The sequence below is a fragment of the Cadophora gregata genome, assembly GCF_030347475.1.
Source record: "Cadophora gregata isolate MNR1 chromosome Unknown scaffold_4, whole genome shotgun sequence".
Taxonomy (NCBI): Eukaryota; Fungi; Ascomycota; class Leotiomycetes; order Helotiales; family Ploettnerulaceae; genus Cadophora; species Cadophora gregata.
The window spans coordinates 429,800-451,775 of NW_026695927.1; the positions used below are offsets into that span (position 1 = coordinate 429,800).

General features: G+C 49.0%; 13 protein-coding genes across 13 annotated transcripts; 8 read left to right on the top strand and 5 right to left on the bottom strand.

Annotated features, from left to right (window-relative positions):
* The first annotated feature begins 27 nt into the window (after window positions 1-27).
* Window positions 28-1,528, top strand: ONS95_009881 (uncharacterized protein). The gene is made up of 2 exons (XM_058503444.1): window positions 28-362; window positions 414-1,528. The coding sequence occupies exons 1-2, from the start codon at window positions 347-349 to the stop codon at window positions 1,166-1,168; spliced, it is 771 nt and encodes a 256-aa protein (XP_058360156.1). The 5' UTR covers window positions 28-346; the 3' UTR covers window positions 1,169-1,528.
* ONS95_009882 (uncharacterized protein) lies at window positions 1,529-3,909 on the top strand. Its single transcript, XM_058503445.1, has one exon. It carries the CDS (start codon window positions 1,958-1,960, stop codon window positions 3,656-3,658), a length of 1,701 nt encoding a protein of 566 aa, XP_058360157.1. The 5' UTR covers window positions 1,529-1,957; the 3' UTR covers window positions 3,659-3,909.
* Window positions 3,910-4,380: 471 nt separating this feature from the next.
* ONS95_009883 (uncharacterized protein) lies at window positions 4,381-5,346 on the top strand (the record flags this gene model as incomplete). The annotated part of the gene is made up of 1 exon (XM_058503446.1): window positions 4,381-5,346. The coding sequence occupies one exon, from the start codon at window positions 4,381-4,383 to the stop codon at window positions 5,344-5,346; it is 966 nt and encodes a 321-aa protein (XP_058360158.1).
* Window positions 5,347-5,520: 174 nt separating this feature from the next.
* On the bottom strand, window positions 5,521-6,527 carry ONS95_009884 (uncharacterized protein; the record flags this gene model as incomplete). Its single annotated transcript, XM_058503447.1, has 2 exons — window positions 5,521-6,456; window positions 6,522-6,527. 2 exons carry the CDS (start codon window positions 6,525-6,527, stop codon window positions 5,521-5,523), a joined length of 942 nt encoding a protein of 313 aa, XP_058360159.1.
* A 592-nt stretch (window positions 6,528-7,119) lies between these two features.
* ONS95_009885 (uncharacterized protein) lies at window positions 7,120-8,049 on the top strand (the record flags this gene model as incomplete). The annotated part of the gene is made up of 1 exon (XM_058503448.1): window positions 7,120-8,049. One exon carries the CDS (start codon window positions 7,120-7,122, stop codon window positions 8,047-8,049), a length of 930 nt encoding a protein of 309 aa, XP_058360160.1.
* A 1,134-nt stretch (window positions 8,050-9,183) lies between these two features.
* On the top strand, window positions 9,184-9,675 carry ONS95_009886 (uncharacterized protein; the record flags this gene model as incomplete). Its single annotated transcript, XM_058503449.1, has 1 exon — window positions 9,184-9,675. The coding sequence occupies one exon, from the start codon at window positions 9,184-9,186 to the stop codon at window positions 9,673-9,675; it is 492 nt and encodes a 163-aa protein (XP_058360161.1).
* Window positions 9,676-9,712: 37 nt separating this feature from the next.
* RIB5 (Riboflavin synthase alpha chain) lies at window positions 9,713-10,452 on the bottom strand (the record flags this gene model as incomplete). The annotated part of the gene is made up of 2 exons (XM_058503450.1): window positions 9,713-10,374; window positions 10,422-10,452. The coding sequence occupies 2 exons, from the start codon at window positions 10,450-10,452 to the stop codon at window positions 9,713-9,715; spliced, it is 693 nt and encodes a 230-aa protein (XP_058360162.1).
* A 223-nt stretch (window positions 10,453-10,675) lies between these two features.
* On the top strand, window positions 10,676-11,489 carry TMA20 (translation machinery-associated protein 20; the record flags this gene model as incomplete). The annotated part of the gene is made up of 2 exons (XM_058503451.1): window positions 10,676-10,689; window positions 10,778-11,489. The coding sequence occupies 2 exons, from the start codon at window positions 10,676-10,678 to the stop codon at window positions 11,487-11,489; spliced, it is 726 nt and encodes a 241-aa protein (XP_058360163.1).
* Window positions 11,490-11,850: 361 nt separating this feature from the next.
* On the bottom strand, window positions 11,851-13,245 carry ONS95_009889 (uncharacterized protein; the record flags this gene model as incomplete). Its single annotated transcript, XM_058503452.1, has 1 exon — window positions 11,851-13,245. One exon carries the CDS (start codon window positions 13,243-13,245, stop codon window positions 11,851-11,853), a length of 1,395 nt encoding a protein of 464 aa, XP_058360164.1.
* A 443-nt stretch (window positions 13,246-13,688) lies between these two features.
* ONS95_009890 (uncharacterized protein) lies at window positions 13,689-14,773 on the bottom strand (the record flags this gene model as incomplete). Its single annotated transcript, XM_058503453.1, has 2 exons — window positions 13,689-14,689; window positions 14,743-14,773. The coding sequence occupies 2 exons, from the start codon at window positions 14,771-14,773 to the stop codon at window positions 13,689-13,691; spliced, it is 1,032 nt and encodes a 343-aa protein (XP_058360165.1).
* A 228-nt stretch (window positions 14,774-15,001) lies between these two features.
* Window positions 15,002-18,228, top strand: ONS95_009891 (uncharacterized protein). The gene is made up of 2 exons (XM_058503454.1): window positions 15,002-16,222; window positions 16,338-18,228. The coding sequence occupies exons 1-2, from the start codon at window positions 15,702-15,704 to the stop codon at window positions 17,758-17,760; spliced, it is 1,944 nt and encodes a 647-aa protein (XP_058360166.1). The 5' UTR covers window positions 15,002-15,701; the 3' UTR covers window positions 17,761-18,228.
* A 187-nt stretch (window positions 18,229-18,415) lies between these two features.
* ONS95_009892 (uncharacterized protein) lies at window positions 18,416-19,820 on the top strand. Its single transcript, XM_058503455.1, has 2 exons — window positions 18,416-19,121; window positions 19,169-19,820. The coding sequence occupies exons 1-2, from the start codon at window positions 18,727-18,729 to the stop codon at window positions 19,449-19,451; spliced, it is 678 nt and encodes a 225-aa protein (XP_058360167.1). The 5' UTR covers window positions 18,416-18,726; the 3' UTR covers window positions 19,452-19,820.
* Window positions 19,821-19,913: 93 nt separating this feature from the next.
* On the bottom strand, window positions 19,914-21,683 carry PDH1_2 (ATP-binding cassette transporter CGR1; the record flags this gene model as incomplete). The annotated part of the gene is made up of 3 exons (XM_058503456.1): window positions 19,914-20,527; window positions 20,577-21,354; window positions 21,411-21,683. 3 exons carry the CDS (start codon window positions 21,681-21,683, stop codon window positions 19,914-19,916), a joined length of 1,665 nt encoding a protein of 554 aa, XP_058360168.1.
* Between the last annotated feature and the right edge of the window lie 293 nt (window positions 21,684-21,976).

A 21,976-nucleotide genomic window follows, 5' to 3' on the forward strand; every position in this document is an offset into this window, starting at 1 on the left:
CAAAATCTTGAGGGTTTGAGTTGCCTCCTTCCTGGTCAACCACGGAGACTGTATTTGATATACAGAAATCCAAGTCAAATTCCGACACGTTGTTACAATGGCTTCCACCTCGAAGTGTCTCTCCAGAGACTCAGCTGCCATCAATGAATTCATTGATAAGTTTGATGTGAGTTGAGCATTCCGATAGTCCAATTCCAGCAAACACACACTGACCTGCAGTCCAGATCTTCTTACTCGATTGCGACGGTCGTTCTACCCTCACGGAGAGTGAGGATTCCACTGACCGTCAACAGGAGTACTATGGTCGGGCGAGCACCTTTTTCCAGGAACAGTCGAGACATTAGAGATGTTGAGATCTAGAGGTTTGATTACCCCACTACCCCTCCATGCCGAATCTCGTTGACTCTCCGCAGGCAAGAAAGTCGTCTTCGTCACCAATAATTCTACGAAATCTCGCGCAGACTACCAGAAGAAGCTCACATCAATGGGAATACCAAGTAATGTAGAAGAAATATTTGCATCCGCCTACTCCTCTGCCATCTATATCTCTCGCATCCTCAAACTCCCCGGCCCCAAAAACAAAGTCTACGTACTTGGCGAAAGTGGCATCGAGACGGAACTAAAGTCCGAGGGAATCGAGTTTATCGGGGGGACAGATCCTGCATACAGACGGGACTTTACACCAGAAGACTACACGCGCATTGCGGACGGGTCAATGCTGGATGATAATGTTGGGATTGTTCTTGCTGGTCTGGACTTCCACGTCAATTACCTGAAGCTTTCCCTTGGATACCACTATCTCGCACGAGGAGCTGTCTTCCTAGCTACAAATCTGGATAGCACGTTACCGAACAGCCATACATTCTTCCCTGGCGCAGGATCGATTTCCATACCCTTGATCAATATGACGGGACAACAACCCACAGCATTGGGAAAGCCCAGTCAGGCAATGATGGATTCTATCGAGGGGAAATTTCAGTTCAATCGTAAGAAGGCGTGCATGGTAGGAGATAGACTGGATACGGATATTAGGTTCGGAATCGAGGGGAAGTTGGGTGGAACTCTGGCGGTTTTGACGGGTGTTAGTAAGAAGGAGGAGTGGGAGGCTGAGGGAGCTCCTGTTGTACCCGCTTATTATGTAGAGAAGTTGAGCGATTTGAGAGGATGAGTCTAGGGATGCTGGGAGTCTAGGGTCGCTGAATATGTGAGCACGACTTTGTGTCAAGGCTCGGGAAGGAGACTGTCTCCGGCACCTGAGACAGTGGTGCTCATTGATGACAGGTTCGATTCGATTCTCTAGATTAGAATTGGGTGCTGGATGCCAGGGAAATTAGATGTGTCGAAATCTTGCATTCCACAATAAGTGGTGTTTGTAACAGAGAAAAGAATTAGACGCCTATATTTGCAGCTGAACTTGACCGAACACTTAGTGGCCGAGTTGTAAGACTCCAGCGTGTCGATATAGCTCCAGGGTCTTGACTGTTGGAAATAACACTGAGCAAAAGGCACTGTTCTGGGACTCCTAGTATGCACAATTAGAAAACTCAGACATGAACAGCGACGCGTGCATATCTCAGCTCCATATAATTATCCTCGGTGGAGAAAATTGGTTGGAATTAGAAACATCTCGCGTCCTGTATGCCCTGTAAAGTGCTTGAGCTCTGCCCGCGAAGGACGCGACGCCTTGGCGTCCAGTCGCGCTAGTCTTCCTCCTCGCGCTTTCCCCATCACCCAGCCTTCTCACAGGTCGACCATGTTTCTGACCTTTAAAACTCCACCTCCTCTCTTTTCCTCACTTTCAGGAAAAAACTTGTACGTGATTTTGGCTCTCGAATACCCTCACCTTCTCGTCAATTGGGCCAATATCAGAAGTGGATTCAGTCGCGTCAGTTCAACGCGGTATTGGAGCTGCACGTCGAAAAGTCTGCAATTTTCGCGGACAGGACAGTGGTGATAGATGTCTGTCATGATGGATTCCTCTCCCAGCAAATTAAACACACAGCCAAGTCTACCTTCGACAGCGGGTGTGAAGCGTCCAGCTCCATCACTGTTGCCCGCGTTCGAGCCGTTCTCCTCATCGCCAGGCTTCCCGCGTCCTTCGAAGAGACAGGCTCGTTCGCCGCCCTCTGGACGCGAACATGCTTACTCAAAATACCCAACGCCAATTCCTACTTCTACAACTGGTATCCTTTCCTCTTCACCACCACGAGTTCATGCGAGACCAGGTCTAAAACGTACACAATCTTCCGTCTCTGAACGTGCACCGCTCTTGGCAGTACCCTCGATTACCCTCCCCGACAATGGAGAAGTCCTGCGCATGGGCAGATCAAGCAATTCTTCGCATTACCAATTGTCAGCAAATCGTCTGATTTCTCGCGTTCATGTTGAGGCTCGCTACATTGCCGCATCGGTTCCACTCGAACCGAATAAGGTGGAGATTAAGTGCAAAGGATGGAATGGAGTAAAGTTACATTGTCAGGGTCGGACATGGGAATTGGCAAGAGACGATACTTTCACATCAGAGACCGAGGCTGCAGAGATCATGTTGGATGTACAGGATGCCCGTGTGTTGATCGCCTGGCCAGGAAGGGATCGCAATAGCTCGGTTGGGGCTCAGACAGAGTCATCTTGGGATGATGAGAACTCGCCGCGAGGTCGAGCTTCTGCTGTCAGTGCTCGCGGACAGATGATTGCTTCTAGCCCCCTTCGTCGTGGACAACGCCTCGAGTCTCCAGTTTCGCCTACTCCTGCTCGGCCATCATCGACTAATTTGTCCGACCTCTTCTCTGATGGCGTAGAACCTGGTGTGGTCAAAGTATTCGAGGATGCGCCTTCGCCTTCGCCACAAAGTCCCGAGGTTGTAGAAGGAGAGTCTTTCGTTTCGACCCAACCTGCCACTTCTTTTGCTGTCGAGAGTCAGTCGAGTGATCTCAGTGAACCTGAGGATGATCCTGATGAGGAGAATGATCCTATCGTGCATTCTTTTGGTCCTCATGGTGCAAATATATCTGCGCGTATGGCTTCTTTCACAGCTGTTGGCTCCCCAGAAATCCATCGCGGGCGTGATTTCTCGTCCTCCCCCCAACCCAGATCCAGCTCCGAGTCCACCAACGAGGCCGATGCCATTCCTGTTGTCAATCATGTCGTGAACCAGCTTGCGTTTTCGCGTCTCTCTTCCACGCCACTTTCAGTCATCTTGAATCACTTACCAGCTGAATTGAAAGGTGCAAGCACAACATATACTGAGAACAGGGGTCTTTCCAAAGATGACTTGCGTAAAATGTTGAATGCGGCAGCCTGCATAGGAGAGATCCACCGCGAAGGGAAAGATGCAGCAGGAAAGGCGCTCGAAAGCGAGTATTACTATATCCCAGATGAGGATACCGACGAGCAGAGAAGAGCAGCAGTGGTAGATGGATTGAGAAAACCAAGTCTGAGAAATTGTCGGAAACAGCATAAGGTATGTCATCGGCTTGACGTTGAAGCTTCTGGATATCTATTAACGTACCTTAGCAATACTACTGGAAGAAACCAAGGACGCCGTAAGAAATGGAACTTCTTGGATCTGATGTATCATTTTGCATTTGGCAGGATGTCATGTTTGCATACAGCCACGATACCTTTTTCCTTTGATTCGATTGTCTATAATATTGCATAGCGTGGCGTACTTCCCCTTTCCTTTCTTTTATTAGGTGGATGGATATCAGTCGTTCCCATTGGCATTTGCTTCAAGTTCAGAGCTTTCAGCACGTGCTGGGCATGGTGGGGGCGCGGTATGATGATTGGGGAAAGGAAATTCTCGAGGTGTTGCTGGAGTGTTGCTGGAGTTATTTAACAGAAAGATGAACTCAAGACCACTCAAAACTCATGTGCTCCGAATGTTCCAAGTTGTGAAATGCACAATAATCGTCATAATTGAAGCTACCCCGCTAACCCTTAATTAAGCGAGGTATGTTGACTAAAAGTAATTGGAGGGGCAGTTTCGCATGTGGACGTCACTGGTGTGATTGCGGGGTGAAAAGTGGACGGGTTCAAAAGAGGTGCTGTTGGTGGACAACACCTTCAGAGCTATTGGATCGGATGAGAACATCGGCATGATAACAGTCTCATACGGTAGAACCTCTAGTGCTGATACGTCTCTGCTTTCGGCCTCGGGTTTATGATGTGGAGATTCGGATATTTGAGAAGCTAAAAGACGTAAAGTTCTTAATAAAGTTCTCAATGTCTACTTTAGCTTCCGTCTTACCAACCTCGGACGAGTTCAAATACAAATAGTCAACACCTCGCATTCTCTCCAACTTCAAATGGAATAAACAACATCATCTCTTAGTACCTCGAGATTATAAAGTCATCCTATATCAAAATTAACCCAGCACCACCATGGACAAAATCCGCACCCTAAACACCACCTCGGGCCAATCCATCGGCGCCATCCTCCCCTCAACCTTCCAAATTTTTGCCCCCCACCTCCTCAAAAACAAAGCAGCCATCAAAGCCATCTCCTCCACCACGCACTCCTACGGGCCTCACTCCCGCCATGAACTCGACATCTACCGCTCCCCAACCGACACCCCATCCACGCCCATCCTGGTATTCTTCCACGGCGGCGGCCTCATCCGCGGCGACAAGATCAGTCCGCAGATCGCGGACGGCTTGATCTTTGCTAATGTAGGGTCGTTCTTCGCGCAGAGGGGTGTTACGACGGTAGTGCCGAATTATAGGAGGGTTGATTTTGAGGGAGGTGGAGAGGGAGCGGTGTTCCCTAGTGGTGGGGAGGATGTGGGGTTGGTGTTGGAGTGGTTGGAGGGGTTTTTCGAGGAGGGAAGGAGAGAGGTTTATCTGTTGGGGAATTCGGCCGGGGGTGTGCATGTGTCGACGTTTTTGTTGTATGATGGGTTTGTGGAGCAGAGGAGGAAGTATGTTCCTGGAAGCGGGAAGGGGATTGTATTGAAAGGGATCGCGGATTTGGCTGTCCCGTGTCATTTTGAGGAGGCGGAGGAGAGTAGGGCGGAAGTGCTTAAGACGTATTATGGTGATGAGAAGGATGTTAAGGGGAAGTGTGCTTGTGGACTGCTTGAGAGTGTTGGGAAGAGTGGGAAGAGGAGGGAAGAGTTGGGTATTCCGCAGAAGATGTGGTTGGGCATTGGGGAGTTTGACCCAGAGGATGAGATTGCTGGTCCAATGAAGGATTTTGCGGCCAAATGGAAGGCGGTCTTTGGGGAGGAAGGCTTGGTGGTTGAAAAGTTAAGCGGACATAATCATATCAGTCCGCCGATGAGCTTAATGAGTGGCGATAAGGAAGGAGAGCAATGGGGCGAGGGTGTTGTGAAGTGGATTAAGGAGTGAGAAGTGAAGATATTTCGGGGATAAGCGAGGATGAATTGAGGAAACGTAAAGATGAAGAGAGTTGATAACAAGCGAGGTATGTGTGAATAAAGCAAGCTTTTGTGCTTCTCTACAATTTCTAGACCCCAGGGTATCTTCCATGCCGTAACTCCATGTAATGCTCCAGTATGCCTTCTATGCCGCTTCAAATGCATCATTCAAATAGCCAGCGAAACTCTCCTTGATCCTCTTCACAGGTACAGCATCTCGTCTGTTGAGTGAAATAAACTGCCTCCTCATCCTCTGAAGCGCTGGCAGTCCAATAGGGTTCGCGGGTAACTCTACCAATAACTCATCCGCGGCTTCTCCAACATTAACTTCCCCACCGCCTTCACCAGGATGGTCCTTCGACCATTCCAAAATCTTATTCAGAATACCTTGTGTAGCCTTATCCAACTCGTAAAGATAATCCTCGCTACTAGGCGCTTTCAAGACCGTAGCTTGATTCGGTCGAACAACTTTCTTCCCATTTTCAGATCCCACAAGTGAATCCCAAATCGCTTCACAAGGCGGACGGTCATCTTCCCACACGACCGTGAACAGAGGACTGTCCCACCGGGTAAAAGCATTCGGTTCTTCGTATCTGTACACAAGATTCTCCCAACAGTCTTTCTCGTATGGTAAGTCTTCTTCCTTGATTTCACCTTCCCTGGCTAATCGTTCTTCATTTACACTCCTTGCTTTCTCCACAGCCGTGCCAACGTGTACCACGCAGTGCGTGGTCCTTACTGCTTTTGCTTCACAGTAGAGCTGGTATCGCCAGCCTTTGATGTAATTCGCTCCATCGAGAATAACGATATCTTTGTCGCTCAGCACACGCTTGGCAGCGGCGTAGATGGTCGCCCGCGCATCCTTCTCTGAAGCATTGTTGGAGCGCTCATGTTGTGTTTTGGTGGAGAGGTTGTAAACATTGCGGGATATGGCGAGTGTGTGGTCGGATATGAGATGGACTCGGAGAGAGGCATTTGGTGATTCCTTGGGAAGGCTGGATATTTGTGTGTTAAGATATGTCTGGAGTTGTGTGGCGCGATGGGTTTTCCCTGATGAGGGGTAGCCGGTGAGGATTATGAGCTGGGAACTGTCAGAACCGAAGTGGTGGGAGGTGTCTGAGGTATTCAGTTGATGGAGGAACTTACAGGCATTGTTGTTGCGAAGGAAGGCTGAGAGGGAAGACAAGAGGCTCGGCTGAAGAGCGTCACGTTGAGAATAATTTTAGCGTTCACCAAAGAATTTTACCGAAGTGTTCCCTTTTGCTCTAGCCTCTGCTGTGAAGTCTTCATTCAAGTCTCACATTTGAATTGACTCGTTGAGCCGCCTCGGGAGATCAACAAACTTCAACCTTGGAACACCCGAAACATGTTAGTCCACACCGCCCTCTTTCCCGCACATTTGTCAGCAGTAAGCGAGGGAAGACAAGGAGCTGGCCGTGGCGCGTTGCCGGATAAGTTGGATCCAAAACCAGCACGCAATATCACGGGTTCGCACGCCATATGAAGATTGAACTACCTACATTGATACAATTGCGACATCCCCACTATATTTCCTCAATTTGTTTGATAATCAGGATGACAATTGCCAAAGCGATTCTTTTAACCAACCCCTCTCTTCCATCCTTCACTTCCCTCACATCCCTCTCATCTCACCAAAACTACTACTTCTCTCCTGACGTTCAACACCAAGCACTCCAACGCCACGAGAACTCTAAGAAAAAGTAACCCATTTAAGTCAGTCACAATGGGTGTCCACCGGGGATCAACCAGTTCGAACCAATCAAACCTCGAGTCGGGCTATGCCTCGGGAGCATCGTCAGCTGGGTCTCTTGCTGCCATCATCCTCACAAAACAACATCTCAAATTCTTGAACCAAACTCTCAATAACCTGGAACCAATCGACATCCTACGATGGGCCAAGATCACCTTTCCAAATCTTTACCAAACAACCGCCTTCGGTGTTACTGGTCTCGTCACACTTGACATGCTCTCCAAACTTCAGGTCGAAACCCCATCTGCGCCATCAATCGACGCCATCTTCCTCGACACACTTTACCATTTCCAAGAAACACTGGATCTAGTAGAGCAGGCCAAGGCCAGATACCCCAATGTCCACCTCCACGTCTACAAACCAGACGGCGTCAGCACTGCGGCCGAGTTCGAAGCACGACATGGCAAGGAATTGTGGAAGACCAACGCTGATCTGTACGACTGGGTAGCAAAGGTCGAGCCAGCACAAAGAGCCTACTCTGACTTGGCTGTCGCTGCTGTCTTGACTGGACGTCGTCGGTCGCAAGGTGCCAAGCGAGAGTCGTTGGACATCATTGAAATTGATGAGGCTGGTCTGATCAAGATCAACCCTCTGGCAGCCTGGAGCTTTAAGCAAGTCGATCAGTACATCAAGAGCAACAATGTACCATACAACAAGTTGCTGGACCGTGGATACAAGAGCGTCGGTGACTGGCACTCGACTGAGCCAGTGAAGGAGGGTGAGGATGAGAGAGCGGGACGATGGAAGGGTCAAGCGAAGACAGAGTGCGGTATCCACAACAAGAGAAGCAAGTATGCACAGTTCTTGTATGAGGCTGAGCAGAAGAGACTTCAAGAAGAGCTAGCTGCTAAGCTCGGTGAAGTGGAGTTAAAGCAGGAGCGTATTGAGAATATACTTGCATGATGGGATGTAGCATGATGGACGACTTTGCATTACGGCGTTGAATTGGATCGGGGACAAAATGATGGGAAAAGCATCATGGTGGCGTTATAGGTGACAGCGATACCTAAATGATTTTATGTATAGATGAAGAGCCTACGGGCCAGAGCAATGCATGCCTGGAAACAGGATTCAAAGAATCGTCTCATTTTCAAGAGTTATTCGTGCTGTTGCAAGCGAATGTTGATGTTCGTTCTTGGGAGATGCATGAGTCGTGTGACTGCGTCGTTGGCATCGTTGGCTGACCGCCGCCGATCCCCTTTTTTACGGAACCTGCGGCTCAAAAGCTTACTCGTACTGCACAACGTCAAAGGTTTGAACAAGGTTTCATGTCAGATGAAGGTAAAGTTCTGCCTCATATCGAAAGCTTAATAAAACCTGCGATGACAGCGGGCACCATGTGCTCCAGGCTGAGATCCAACTCCGTCCAATCCCCTTTGCGGTTGCCTTTGCGTTTTGGCATGTACACTGAAACTATTCGTTCGTTGGATAAGTGGGCGAGACGTTTCTAAATGGATCGTGACTTCTTGGTGTTTTGTCCTGTGGTGGTGTTCATACTGTATGTCTCTTGCCTGTCTTTCTTTTGGATGTGATGTATTGGCACGCACCGAGAAGTGTTCATGAAGATGCGTTTCATATGGAAGGAATTTAGAAAAAATGGAGACCAAATCAATATACAATTACCGTGTGAAAGGAGACAAAACGATACCAGATCTAGCCTCCGATTCCAACTGATGCATGTTCGCCAGCACTCTCGTCATAAGTCCCGCATCTTCCTCGAATCTTGGGCTGCATGCTTTGAGCTTTGCTCAGCATATCTAATATGTAATGTATTCGTGGATATCATAAATCCAAACCAAAGCCTCAATCATTCTCGAGCGACAATTGACTTCAGATATGATAATCTTCAGCTCGTGGCAGTTAACAAGAACGACCCTCCCATCCCCACTGAAGGCACTCTAAGCGAGACGCTGGATATAATACCCCTATCCACTGAACGCGGGTCTCGTTAGCCTGATTCTCACAGTGAGCTTTCAGGCTTCACATCCGCCACGAAACTCTTTCCCAATACCCCGGATCTCGCGCACCACAACCACCATGGCGCAAAAGGCAAAGAAAGACCGCGCGAAAGCAAACATCGCCAGCCTCAACAGTCTTCACATCGGCACTGCTACGGCCAATGGCATATTCCTCCTCTTCAACCTCCTCATTAAACGCCGCTCCCTCCTCGCGTGGACCGTCCTCTCGATTCCCTCCATCGTCGCCGAGTACATCCTCGAAACATCTGGCCGTCCCAAATACGATGCCGCTACCAAGACCTTGAAAAGCTCTGGCGAGGACCTTGCTGCTCCCGGATTGACGGAATATATGTTCGATATCATTTGGGTTACCTGGCTGTGCTTGATCTCCGTCATTATATTTGGAAACTGGGGATGGATTGTTTGGAGCATCATCCCAGCCTATGGGCTGTATAAGGGGTATGGATTATTGGGAATGGCTAAGGGTATGATGGGTGGTGCGCAGGCTGGACAGATCCCTGAGGAGCCTGTTGCTGCACCAGGAAACAGGAAGCAGAGAAGGGCTGCATAGAGTGGAAAGGAAGGATAGCAGTCAATCAAAGGCTTCATTACTTGGCTGAGTTCAATCTGGCATCAACAATCCTCTCAACCATCTTCTGCAGAGTCGCTGGCTCCCCACTACTTCCCTTGGAAAAATACCCCTCCACTGCCTTCTCTACATACTTGCCAATCTGATCAACCTCGACATTGACCTCGTCGCCAGGTTTCTTGCTTGCCGTAACGACCTTCTCTTGCGTATAAGCAATCAACATGACCTCCCACCATCCCTCCTCATCATCCACCTTCGTAACCGTCAAGCTCGCCCCATCCAGTGTAACGTATCCCTTCTCAACCACATATCTGAGCACACTCTTATCCCTTGGCTGGAATCTAAACGTCAAGGCATTTCCATCCGGCTCAACCTTCAATATCGTGCCCACGGTGTCTACATGGCCTTGCACGAAATGGCCCCCCATTCGCGTGCTCGCCGACACAGCTCGCTCCAGGTTGACATTGGAGTTCTGTTTGAGGGAACCGAGATTCGTTCTGCGCAAGGTTTCGGGGGCGACACCGACTTTGAAGCTATTCTTGTCGAAAGATGTTACAGTGAGGCAGGTGCCATTGACGCTGATGCTGTCTCCGAGGTGGCAGTCATCGAGGATTTCGGAGGCATTGGAGATGGTGAGGGTTGTACCGCCGTCCTCGGATTGAGGATTCAGCTCGGACACGACTGAATGAAGTCAAAAACCATGTCTTTATGATTGAGGATATGCATACCTCCTATTATCTCGACGATTCCGGTGAACATTGTGAATTGTACTATGAGAATGAATAGGTACTGGCTCTGGATGACTCTACTCTCTCATGCAGCTTCAACCCCACCCGAATATTACCTAAGTTGACTCAATTGCCCCGCGCTAGAGTGCCAGGGATCTCGATTTTAGCATTTCTTGTATTGCATTTCGACCCCGCTACCCCTCCTCAAAACATCCAAAACATTAACCAACTCGACACATCTACAGATATTCAAGATGTTCAAGAAAGAGTGTGTCTATCATTCCTACTTACCTGCCGTCAATAGTGGATTTTTCGCCGTACAGATTGTAATTGATTTTTCAGCTAATACATGCCAGTCTCTCCCCAGGATCGAAATCCAAAGTCAAATCTTCAGTCCAGAGAGCAATTCGCACACAGCTTGTACAGACATATCCTTTATTGGCACCGCATATCGATGAGATTGTTCCAAAGAAAGAGCAGCTGGATGCTATGAAAATGTACATTCCTCCCGCCACTCCAAGTTCCCCTGGATCTTGGGAATCAACACTCGCGATTCTTGAGCAATACAGTATCTCATACAGGATCTGGGATCATTGGCTAATGAATTCTCTGAATAGTCCAGATAGAGTAACACTCTATCTCATCGGCAGCACACCCCTCTTCTACCAACACATGACCGACGCCCTCCTGCCACATCTCAAGCTCGTGCACCGTTTCCCAACCTGCTTCCCTTCGATACGCATCGACCGCGGAGCAATTCGCTTCGTACTCTCAGGAGCCACACTCATGGCACCGGGACTGACATCTACGGGTGGGAGATTACCGAATGGCAATGCGGAAGAGACAGGCGCGTATGGTGAGACGGAGGGCCCAAATAGAGGATGGTATGGTGGGCGGGAGTTGGAGAAGGGAGAGCCTGTTGTGATATGTGCGGAGGGGAAGGAAGAGGCATGTGCGGTTGGCTTGTTGAGTATGGGGACGAAGGAGGTTAAGGAGAAGGGAAAGGGTCCAGTGGTAGAAGAGGGACATTATTTGGGAGATGGGCTGTGGAGGCTGGGGACGGATTAGGAGGCGCAATGCAAGGCAACAGTTGGTGGCCGGAAACTTTATTGAGCTATGCCCTCAAAATTTGTAGCATGCCGAATTGAGACCATCTGATGATATGACACGGTCTCGATGTCAATGTGAGCATTTGACATTTGACATTCATTCGATACTTGATTTTCTGAGTTATCTCAAATATGTTTCTTGTTTTAACTGTATTCATATCGTAACAAATCTATTCATGGCCCAGCCCGAATCCCAGAACTCCAGTCAGGACCCCATAAAGCTATTTCCGCATGAAATTAACGCCTGCATAACACCAGTACCCTGTTGAAATCTCGCTTGTATACACAAATTCAGCCAGCCTGTATCCTCAGTATGTTCCTCAGCTATATGTGATATACCCAATCCCTTTCTGTTTCTTCGGCGTCTGGCAAAGGTTCAAATCCGCAAGTAAATCGCCAGCAACGATATCAATTCCACCCGTCGTCTCATCCTCGATGCCAAAGCCCAGGAACATAATATCATCCGCATATCCATGATACCTCGAGCCATGAGCTTTCCAGCTAATCGAAGTCACATACACCATCTCAGTCTGATTCCACGGCCCGAAGACTGTCTCGTTATACGTGGCTGGGAACTTGGTTTCTCCAGCTTTCTTCCTCCCATTGATCCAAAGCGGTTTCGCGCCGATAGCGTGGATAGCAAGAGATGAGTGTTGCTGGAAGAGCATGACGTATGGCTCGTAGACGCCATGGAAGTAGTGATAGCTCTTGAAATGGAAGATGTTGATTATGAAGGTATTTGAGTCATCGGACTTGCAGTTCGGATCAGAGCGCTTGCAGGTCGTGATGGCGAGCGAGTTAGTCGCCTGGTGGTTGTCTTCCATCGCAGGCCCGGTTCGAGGCATGTACTGAGCCATACACTGTTTATCACTCCTTGCGTACTTTGCGAGATCTGGGCCGACTGTGCCATCTGGTCGGAGTTTTGCGAAGGACCGTTTGGGTTGGATGTCCCAGTGCACGTACATCTCTCCGTCTCTGTCCCAGAATACGAACCAGTTCTTCTCGACCCGGCCGTAGGGTTTGTGCCGGCGGAGTTCGACTGCGGAGCGGAAGTCATCTCCTCGCCATTCGATACCCCAGTCCGTTAGGACACGCAAGTCTTGCATCCATTGTCCGAAGCACGTGTAGTGCGAATTGGAGCCAAAGAGCACGTATGCGCCCTTTGGTCCGTAGAAGGCTCGGCCATCGTGAGGCCCGATGTTGAAGTTGAAGAAAACTAGCTCATCTTTGCATTTGTCCCCGTACGTTGCTGCGATAGGAAGGATAGTAGGTGATTCGGTACAAGCGAGGACATCGTTTGTGAAGTTGGCATTGCAGACTAGCTGGGCAAACCAGACTGTGTTGTTGATATTGCTCCGCTGCTGCTGAGCTACAATAATGTATGTATCATTCAGCTGTGGGTGGGCTAGAATGCTGGGATTGATTGCTCCTTTGTCTCCAAAAACAATTGGAAAGTATTTCCCATTGGATGTTGTTACTGATACTAGCTCCTTGTGAGGAAGATGCTCCGGACTGACGTTCGTCGGTTCGCCTGGCAGGACTTTCTGAAGGGCGCCTTGCTGCGTAACTTGTCCTGATCCAAAAGATGAAGATGCTGAGAGCTTTATTTTGAAGGTATTCCAAGTCGACGGTTCATGGTGAGCTCGCCAGACAATGAAAAAGAGTATGAGAAGAGGAGTGCCGATATAAGGCGCAACAGCACCTCTCGCTAGCATGGTCAGTTAGCAGAGGAAATTTCGAGGGATTTGAAGGTTTACAAATCTGGGCATCGAGCACCTGAAGAACAAATCGCGAAGCTCTTGAGCACGGTAAAAATCAACCCCTCAGTGGTAGTCGAGGGGGATGCGTTTTGTAACTCGTTTCAAACAACCGAGGTGTTGAAACAGAATGTGACAATTTGGAGTAAAGCGAGGCCCAGTACAGGATGCGAATGACGGGTGCCTCGCATCGCAACATCGAAACAGAACTTTCCTAGTCGAGCGCACAGTACTTGAGTAGCTCGAGAGTACAGTAGACCAACCAGATAGGACTGACCCCCTGGTGTCAAAGCATAATATTGGGCACGGAAAATTCCTGGCAATGCTATCGCTATCTAAAACTCCGGTTGACCTTCAATCGGCAACTCATCTCAGAATATCGTCGAATGTCATGAAGTCAGCTACCTCCTTCTTTTGGACCAAGCATCCACAAAGGCTACTTTGTCTTTCAAAGTCAAGCCTACTCTCTTAACTCGCCCTAACCGCGCTAATGCCTCTCCAACTTTATCTAGCACTCTCCGCTCGTCCTGGTTGACTTCTGGAGCTTGATCACCGAGGCTAATTAATGTATCCGTGCTGCTTGTCATTGCGGAGTCTTCTCCTAGCGTGTCCAAGAAATTTGTCAAGTACCGATCTCTTTTTTCAGCAGCTGCATCTGTAGGCTTCGAAGTGTTGTACACAACCTCCGCAATGCGAACCCGAATGCAATGAGTCGGCTGTGAAAGCAAGTTCCAAATGAACGCCCAGTACTGCCTCGGTATGGGCGTTGTGATATCTGGAGGGGAATATCGCAGACTTATTGGGAAGATCTTGGTCGTTGGAGGTGCTAACAAAAGACTGGGACTAAATGGAAGAATCCCCTTTCCATTTGTCGTTGTGCACTCTGGGAAGACCACAATCACTCTCTTCGGGTGCTCAGCGACCAAAGTCTTCAGATCTGTCATCTTCGCTCCCTTTGGTGGATATTCTTGGGGTTGCGACAGGGCTCTGAGTATTGCGCCAAAGAGCGAGATATACTGAACTTGTCTAGTATGAGGGTATGATACGGTGAATATTGGATCAAAGATCGCAGCCAGGTATAGAGAGTCGATCGGTGAGGTGAAGGAGGATGCGATAATATCTGCAGGTTGAGGTACCCGTCCTTGATGCTTCTTCGCCAGAGAGCCTTTCTTCACTCCGTCGATTTGAAGATCAATCCACCATATTCCCGGTATGCCCAGTATCATCCATAGTATTGCTTTCTTGAAAAGTGATCCCAGAGGAAACCACTGCAGGAAGACGAAGTAGGTAGTCGTAATGGTAATAAAGAACGGTAGCTTGAAGAGGAACAGGAACACATAGACGGGGAAGTAGATTCCTGTGTGTGTCGAGGAGACGGGAAAGAAAGGGGCTATTCCAGATCCTGTGTGTCTTGCATTAGTAACAATGGATACCCTGCTTCCTTGGTGTACCTACCTCGATCGCGGAATTGAGAGTACTTCTCCATGTTTGCGTTGCGCGCAGAGTAGTAGTTGTGGCTTTGCGAGGACGAGAGAAGCTGAACTATCGTCGCATGGCCTCGGAAGATGGGTGTTGTAACAAGACCACGCTGGCAGATGACAAGTCGAGAAATATAATGCTAGGATAGAGCAAGTGGGCATTCGAGTTGACCAGCGATTTTGAATCTTCGGCTGTCATCATCAATGGTCGCCTCCACTGCCATGTGATAGCGTGTGCAGCGTGTGCTGAAGGAAAAAAGAACGTGACCGATATCCAGTTCGGCCGCCCCGCAGTAGCGTGTCCGTGTCTAGGTACAGTAACCAGCGGTATTTCTGGCCCTCCAGGTTTTCTCCAGCCATCGACCATCAACATCTCTCAAACGCCCCTTAAAACCTCACAGCTGTCAAGCACCGCGTGCCGGTACGGTACAGCTTTTCTGTGATCATTCTTACACCAGGAGTTCGACCTAAACAACTGCTAAGCCGCCAGCTTTGGAGAGTTCGGACGCACTGATGGCTTCAGCCTTGAGTAACTCAGTTTCACGTTCAGCCGTGCTTGGACCTTGCACGCGCAGACAAGACATACTTACTTTTGAGAGATCTCGAAGCCTCAGCCCGGAGGATGCTCCGTTCAAGGACGCCTCCTAAATGGCTGGAGCGGCAGCAAGTGAGATGTTGGTGGACTACTTGTGATTGTTCCATTTGATTGGGCAAGCCACATTCTTATGATCGTTGTAGGGCTCCCAGTTATCAGCAAGGGGTGACCAACATGTCGGTATACTATTTTGATCTGCTTCTAGGCTTCTGGCTTCTGTCATTTCAGTTCTATCATTTTTCTGTGAGCCGTGGACGATCTTCATTTCTGCTACTCGGTCTGGCTGCACAGTTGCACTTGCCTCATGTCACTACGAATGAAACTTCTACGGAAACTCGATCATGAGTACATTATCGCTTGACACGAAGAATTGCAAAATCGAGGTGCGAAAGTATGTACTTATTCCGCAATCCTCGAGATGGCAGAAGAAGAGAGAACGAGTTGTGGTCCAATCGCCGATGTTGAACATCACAAAAGACGTCTCACTTGTCCCTGTCCGAAGATTCAATGGTGAACAGCAGAATGCTGTCTGCTTCCTTCCCAGGACAGATATTGAGAAGGATACCAGTGACACTTACCAGCGATTACACGTCAACAAGTCTTCATCGAGTATCGAAGCTCATGGCGTTGCAATATGCGACAGTTCTCCCTCTAACGACTTCTCGTATTGCCGGAACGATCGATTCTGGATTCACGTTGACTCCAAGACCGAGGAATACAAACATACTGTTCCAGTTATCAACCTTCGGACTTACAAGAGTGGTGTTATTCAAGTTGACCATGTTTGCTGGCTCCCTAAAATTCATAGCACTAGCATGTATTCCGCAGGAAAGGCACCCGGCGAGGAACTTTGGACTCCAGGGTATGTTGCATCCCGCCCTTTTTGCTCCTTCGCTGTGTATATACATCATATCAACTGAAACGGAGTCTTGTTCTTACAAATGCTCGTGGAAGGTGCATACTAACGTCATACTCAGAGGATCAGCACGGCAGTGCAAGCTCTCTGGCTCGAAGAAATACGCATTGTGGTCATTTGTCGTCTGCCAGTATAATGATGGTACCAAGCCTGTCGGGAAAAGCGTCATGATCCCAGCAAAAGACAATCAAACCGGAGAAACTCGTCATCTGTCAGTGAACGAGTCTAATCATCTATTCGAGTCTCGCTGGCGGCTTATGCAGGCAAGGTTTGGTAGCAGTAGCCCACCACAACCACTTGCTACTCTACCTATCACTCCGCCTGCATCACCGGAGCATAGCAACAGTAGGAAATCGGGGAGAGGAAAGGATTATCAGTCGAATCATATTGTTTCGGTTCCTGTTGACAGAGACTGTTGGGCAAGGATCAAGGACATGGCTAGTCGTCGACCAGCCCAGAGCGACTATTATGTTTTGAGGAACAGTTCAATACATCCGCAAAGGAGCTTAGATGTAACAGGCAGCGCAGACCGAGGTCGTTCGGCTAGCATCAGTCTACTTACAGAAGAGTACGAAAGTGATTGGAGTTCTGGAGCCTCGTCGTGCAGCAGTTCACGCAATGTTTCCCCGGGTTGCACTTCGAGCACAGCAAGTCTAAAGAGGACCCAGGAGGGCCAGCGTGTTAACGACCGTATCGTTGTCTGTGAAGCTCTGCTAATGCTTCACGCAAATGAGAATCTCGAAGCTAGACATGATCGGCTTGCATTCTCAGCAGCAGATCCCTCGATCGCGCAAGATCCAACGCTCATCAGCGCAGAATGGAAGGCCAATCGACCTGAACGTAATCCAAAGCTGGACGGCTTGTGCCAAAGTAAGGATCCACATTGCCCGTACATCACAAATTACACATGCAGGCACTTTCACCCAGATCCAGCAAAATGCCGTCTCGACAAAGAACCGGATTTGGAGCTGCACGAGCCATCAACCGCAAAGCTGAGCAAACAATGGGATTCATGGTTCGATGCCAACAACGGTACTCCCAGACAAGATCGACACATGGACCATGAGCATTGCATAACTCGAGTGCGGCCGTACCCGGCTGGAGCTGGTGACTGCTTGCTTGCTGCCAACCCACGTAAGAATCATCGATGCTGCGATTGGAACGAGAAGGACTTCGATGGCATATCGCAAAATTACATTCGCGAATACAACAGGAGCAAGCATGCTGAAGCAGAGAGACATAGGGTTGCAATCTTCGACCAGTCGACCTTGGTAAGGACAGAAAATAGGCTCCCGGACCATGGCATTACAGAAGATCAGTTGGGTCTAGGGGGGCAGATGCTCCAGATCGAGTTAAGTCATGGCGATCTTGGGTCTGAGTTGGAACACTTCGAGATGGACCAGTTGAACATGGATATTCTCGAGTGTGACAACGGGCATCAAGACATAGATCAGCTTTGGAGTGACGCTTTGAGCTATCATTGAGAGTGCAATTTCTCCGAGGTCGTTACTACTGAAAATAGATTTTATATTTTTTGGTTTTGGTGACGGATTGGGGGCGGGTTCCTGGTTTGCGATATGTAAACATTAGTCGATGGGTTTGAGAGCAGGTTGCAGGTCGGATCAGAGTCTTAAGATGGAGCCAAATTGACGTGTGTTAGGATCTGGAATGAGTTGGACCCATCATGGCCATAGATACACAGGACCGCTCGTAAGTTATCGATTGTTGTGACGATGTACATTCTAGACTTACGATAGATATCCCATAGAGGAGGACTTGTGGGAAGGCGAGGGCGGGTATGGAGTTTTGGACATTTGATGAACTGGCAATCGAACATGTATTATACCCTATTTATCATATTAGCTAAACTTCAGTTCATTACTATCGCTCCCTTCCCTTGGCATTGAAAAGCTCCAGCCGTATCCAGGCTCCGCTCTCTTAGGATAACGAGGTCTAAGCGAGAGGCATATTCTCACTTGGAGATTCAAACCTTGTGCCTCCAGCCATAGGCAACCTTGTAGTTATGAACAAGAGGTTGTAAGTACGCTTGTCCTCTATGATATACTTATACATACTTGAAATACAGCCATGATCATCAGCTTTAGTGAGAGTTCGATGAAGCATATCGTTCTCTACTGCTCCACCAATCTAATGGGAATTCGATACAGACCCAATCAGATATAACACTACATGTACCATATCTCTCTCAGTACTGTGAACGTATATATATACTCTGAGGCGTCATATAATCTGGACAAGGCGAACTGCAAAGTAAAGAAGCTCGCTTACTGTAGCCTTGTACGCTACGCGACACGACTGTCCGATTTTCTGAACCCCTCCACCCCGCACTCAAGATTATTTTAGAACAGACGTTCAAGAATAACATCAATATCCACAATACTGTCCAACCAACACTCGATCAATCCCTTGACACGCCCCAATTGCTCAAAATGCACGACCCACCAATCACCAAAGCCACTGTCCTCATCTCAGGTGAAGGCTCCAATCTGCAAGCCCTGATCGACGCATCTACAACAACAATGCCGTACCTCAAGATCGTGCGAGTAATCTCCAACAAAGCCAAGGCAAACGGCCTCAACCGCGCCTCCAAGGCATCCATCCCAACCAAATACCACAATCTCATCAGCGGTAAGTACTACGCATCGGGCGAGAAAGACCCAGCCGTCAAGCAAGCCGCGCGCGAAAAGTACGACGCCGACCTCGCGGACATCGTGCTGGCAGACGAGCCGGACATTGTTATTTGCGCGGGCTGGATGCACATCGTCAGTCCGAAGTTCCTCGACCCGCTAGCAGAGAGGAAAGTTCCCGTCATCAATCTACATCCGTAAGTTTTCAGTGTACGGCCAATGGGATGTACTGACACATCATTAGGGCGCTGCCAGGTATGTATGACGGGATCGATGCCATCAAGAGGGCGTACGACGATTACCACAAGGGCAAGCTGGTGGATGATACGACGGGGATTATGATCCATTATGTTATTAGTGAGGTGGATCGCGGACAGCCGATTATTGTGCATAAGATTAAGTGCAGGACGCCCGAGACGCTGGAGGAGCTGAATGAGAGGGTGCATGAGCAGGAACACGAGCTCATACTCAAGGGCACGGCAATGGCGATACATAATTTGTGGGAGGAGAGAAGGAATAGGGGCTGAGGCAGTAAGGGAATACGTTGCTTTACAAATTAAGTCAAGAAAGGAGAGGGCATGCGGTTGTTGGATTGCCCTTGAGCACTTACTTAGCCAGGTTGCCAGCGGAACTGCTGGTTACGTACTCCGAAGTTCAGGAGACACGGGTTATGGCATGATATCCAGAAAAAGTTGCAGGGCAGTGAGTATGGCAATCATTGCGGTCCTTCGCCAACAGAACAGGAGCCAGCACTGCCACAAAACCAACAGGATGTCGCTGTAGTATGTGTGACACTCAACCGATTGAGCCGTGGTATGCAAAACTTAGCTCAGCATGCCAGTTCCTCCCGTGGCCATTTGTTCCTGATTGACTTGCTATGTAAAACTCTAAGAAGATCAACATTCCGAAATCAAAAGAATGATCATCGCCCGAACGGTTCAGTCAAGCAGTAATGCATTTTTGTCTAGACTACCGGCCCAAATACCTATTTACACAAACTTGCTATCCTTGACGACATACAAGTCAACATACTCATCAACAGCCATGCTCTCCAACTTTTTAGCGTCATTGCCCAAATCAACCAACTCCTTAACTTTTGCTTCGCTGAAATGAGGTCCCAAGTGTCTCTTATATTTAGCCAGGATCTCTGGCTTGGCCTCGTCTCTCCGCAGTCTGTGGCCTAGTGGTGCATCGACAACGATCTCCTCGAGGACAGTGCCGTCGTTGAGAGTGACGGTCAAGGCGTTGGGGATGGTACGGAGATTCTCATTGTGGTAATCCTCAGTGAATTGAGGATCCTCAACACACTTAATCTTTTGGCGGAGTGACTCGACAAGAGGCGAAGTTGCGGCCTCACCTCCGTCAGTATAATCAGTTGCTTCGAGACGTCCGAAAACGAGCATGACAGCTGCCATGTATTGAATGCAGTGATCACGGTCGGCAAAGTTGTCCATAGGCTTGAACTGTTTGTCGATAATTCGGATGCATGCCTCGTGGGTACGGCAGACAATTCCCTTGATATCTGCTGCTGACTTTCCTTGGTCGGCCAATTGCTTGTGGATTCGCTTGGCGGCTTCGATGGCGGTCTGCGAGTGGAACTCGGCTGATGAAGGTTAGACGGAATAATTTATAGAAACATAGAATTGTCTTACCTGGGTATGAGACCTTGAACAAAACGTTCTCCATAACGTAGCTGCCATATGGTCTCTGGAACTCAAACTTGTTGCCCTTGAAAAGGACATCATAGAAACCCCAAACTGGAGCAGACAGGACAGTTGGCACACCTGGCTCGCCCTTCATGACCTTCAAAACAAGGTTGACAGCACGCTGGCAAGCATCACCAGCAGCCCATGACTTTCTCGACATGGTATTTGGTGAATGTCTGTATGTTCTCAAACTCTGCCCATCAACCCACGCCTGGGAAACGGCATCGGCTGTTTGCTTCTCGGAGAGACCCAACAACTTGGAGACAACTGCTGCAGAGGCAACCTTGACAAGTACAACATGATCCAAACCGACCTTGTTGTATGAGTTCAGAAGAGCCAAGCAACCTTGAATCTCGTGTGCCTTGATCATAGCCTCCAAGACCTCCTTGACAGTTATGACCTTTCCATTGCCAAGGTTTCCACCAGCTCGGTTTGTACGCGAAATCCAGTCTGCAACAGCTAGAATAGCACCCAAGTTGTCTGAAGGATGACCCCATTCAGCGGCGAGCCAGCAGTCATTGTAGTCGAGCCATCTGATCATTGCACCAATATTGAAAGCGCCATTGACAGGGTCCAGTTGGAATGGTGTGCCAGGAACCTTTGTACCATTTGGAACGACGGTCCCCTCCACAATTGGACCAAGAAGCTTTGTACACTCCTTAAACCGCAGACCCTCGAGACCGCAACCTAACGTATCGAGGAAGACGAATCGAGCTGTGTCGAACTTTGGCCACGGTCAACGCAATTCAGTGGGGCAAAATGGCGGGGAAATAAACTCACAGCAAGATCAGAGTCAATGGGTGTGTTGTGAACATAGCTTGCGATGTCCTTGATCTCAGGGTCGTACTCTCTTGCCTGGGGTGGCGCGGGAGCACCAGATTGTCGAGCAGCCATAACTGAAAATTGGCGGTGGGAAGAGGGTGTGGTGCGTGGTGAAGCTGTGAAGTTTGCTCGCGATGTGAAGGCGAGAGGGGTGCGGAGAGCTCGCGATTGGAAGGCGGGGGTTCGTAGAGTTCTTGAAGCTGTACGAACACCGCGATTGATAGTCGACATGGTCAATTTAAATGCAGGTATAGTTCAATTGTACTGTGAGAGTGTTGGGAGAGCTCTACACAATTAGTGAGAAGGTTAGAAAATGAGATAGCTGCATATAAAGCCAGGCTCAACATGGTCGGTCTTCCTCTTCTGGGCCTCGGTTATTTCAGCGACTTTCGCAGCCGCGGCCGCTTTGCGGCGGCACGCCTTAAGCCGAGCAAATATTTACAGTATTTCTCGCTTGTCCTTGGTTTTCTGGGCGGAGGAGTGGTTTGCTGCTGGCAGACTCATCTGCTGTTCCTAGTAGTCGG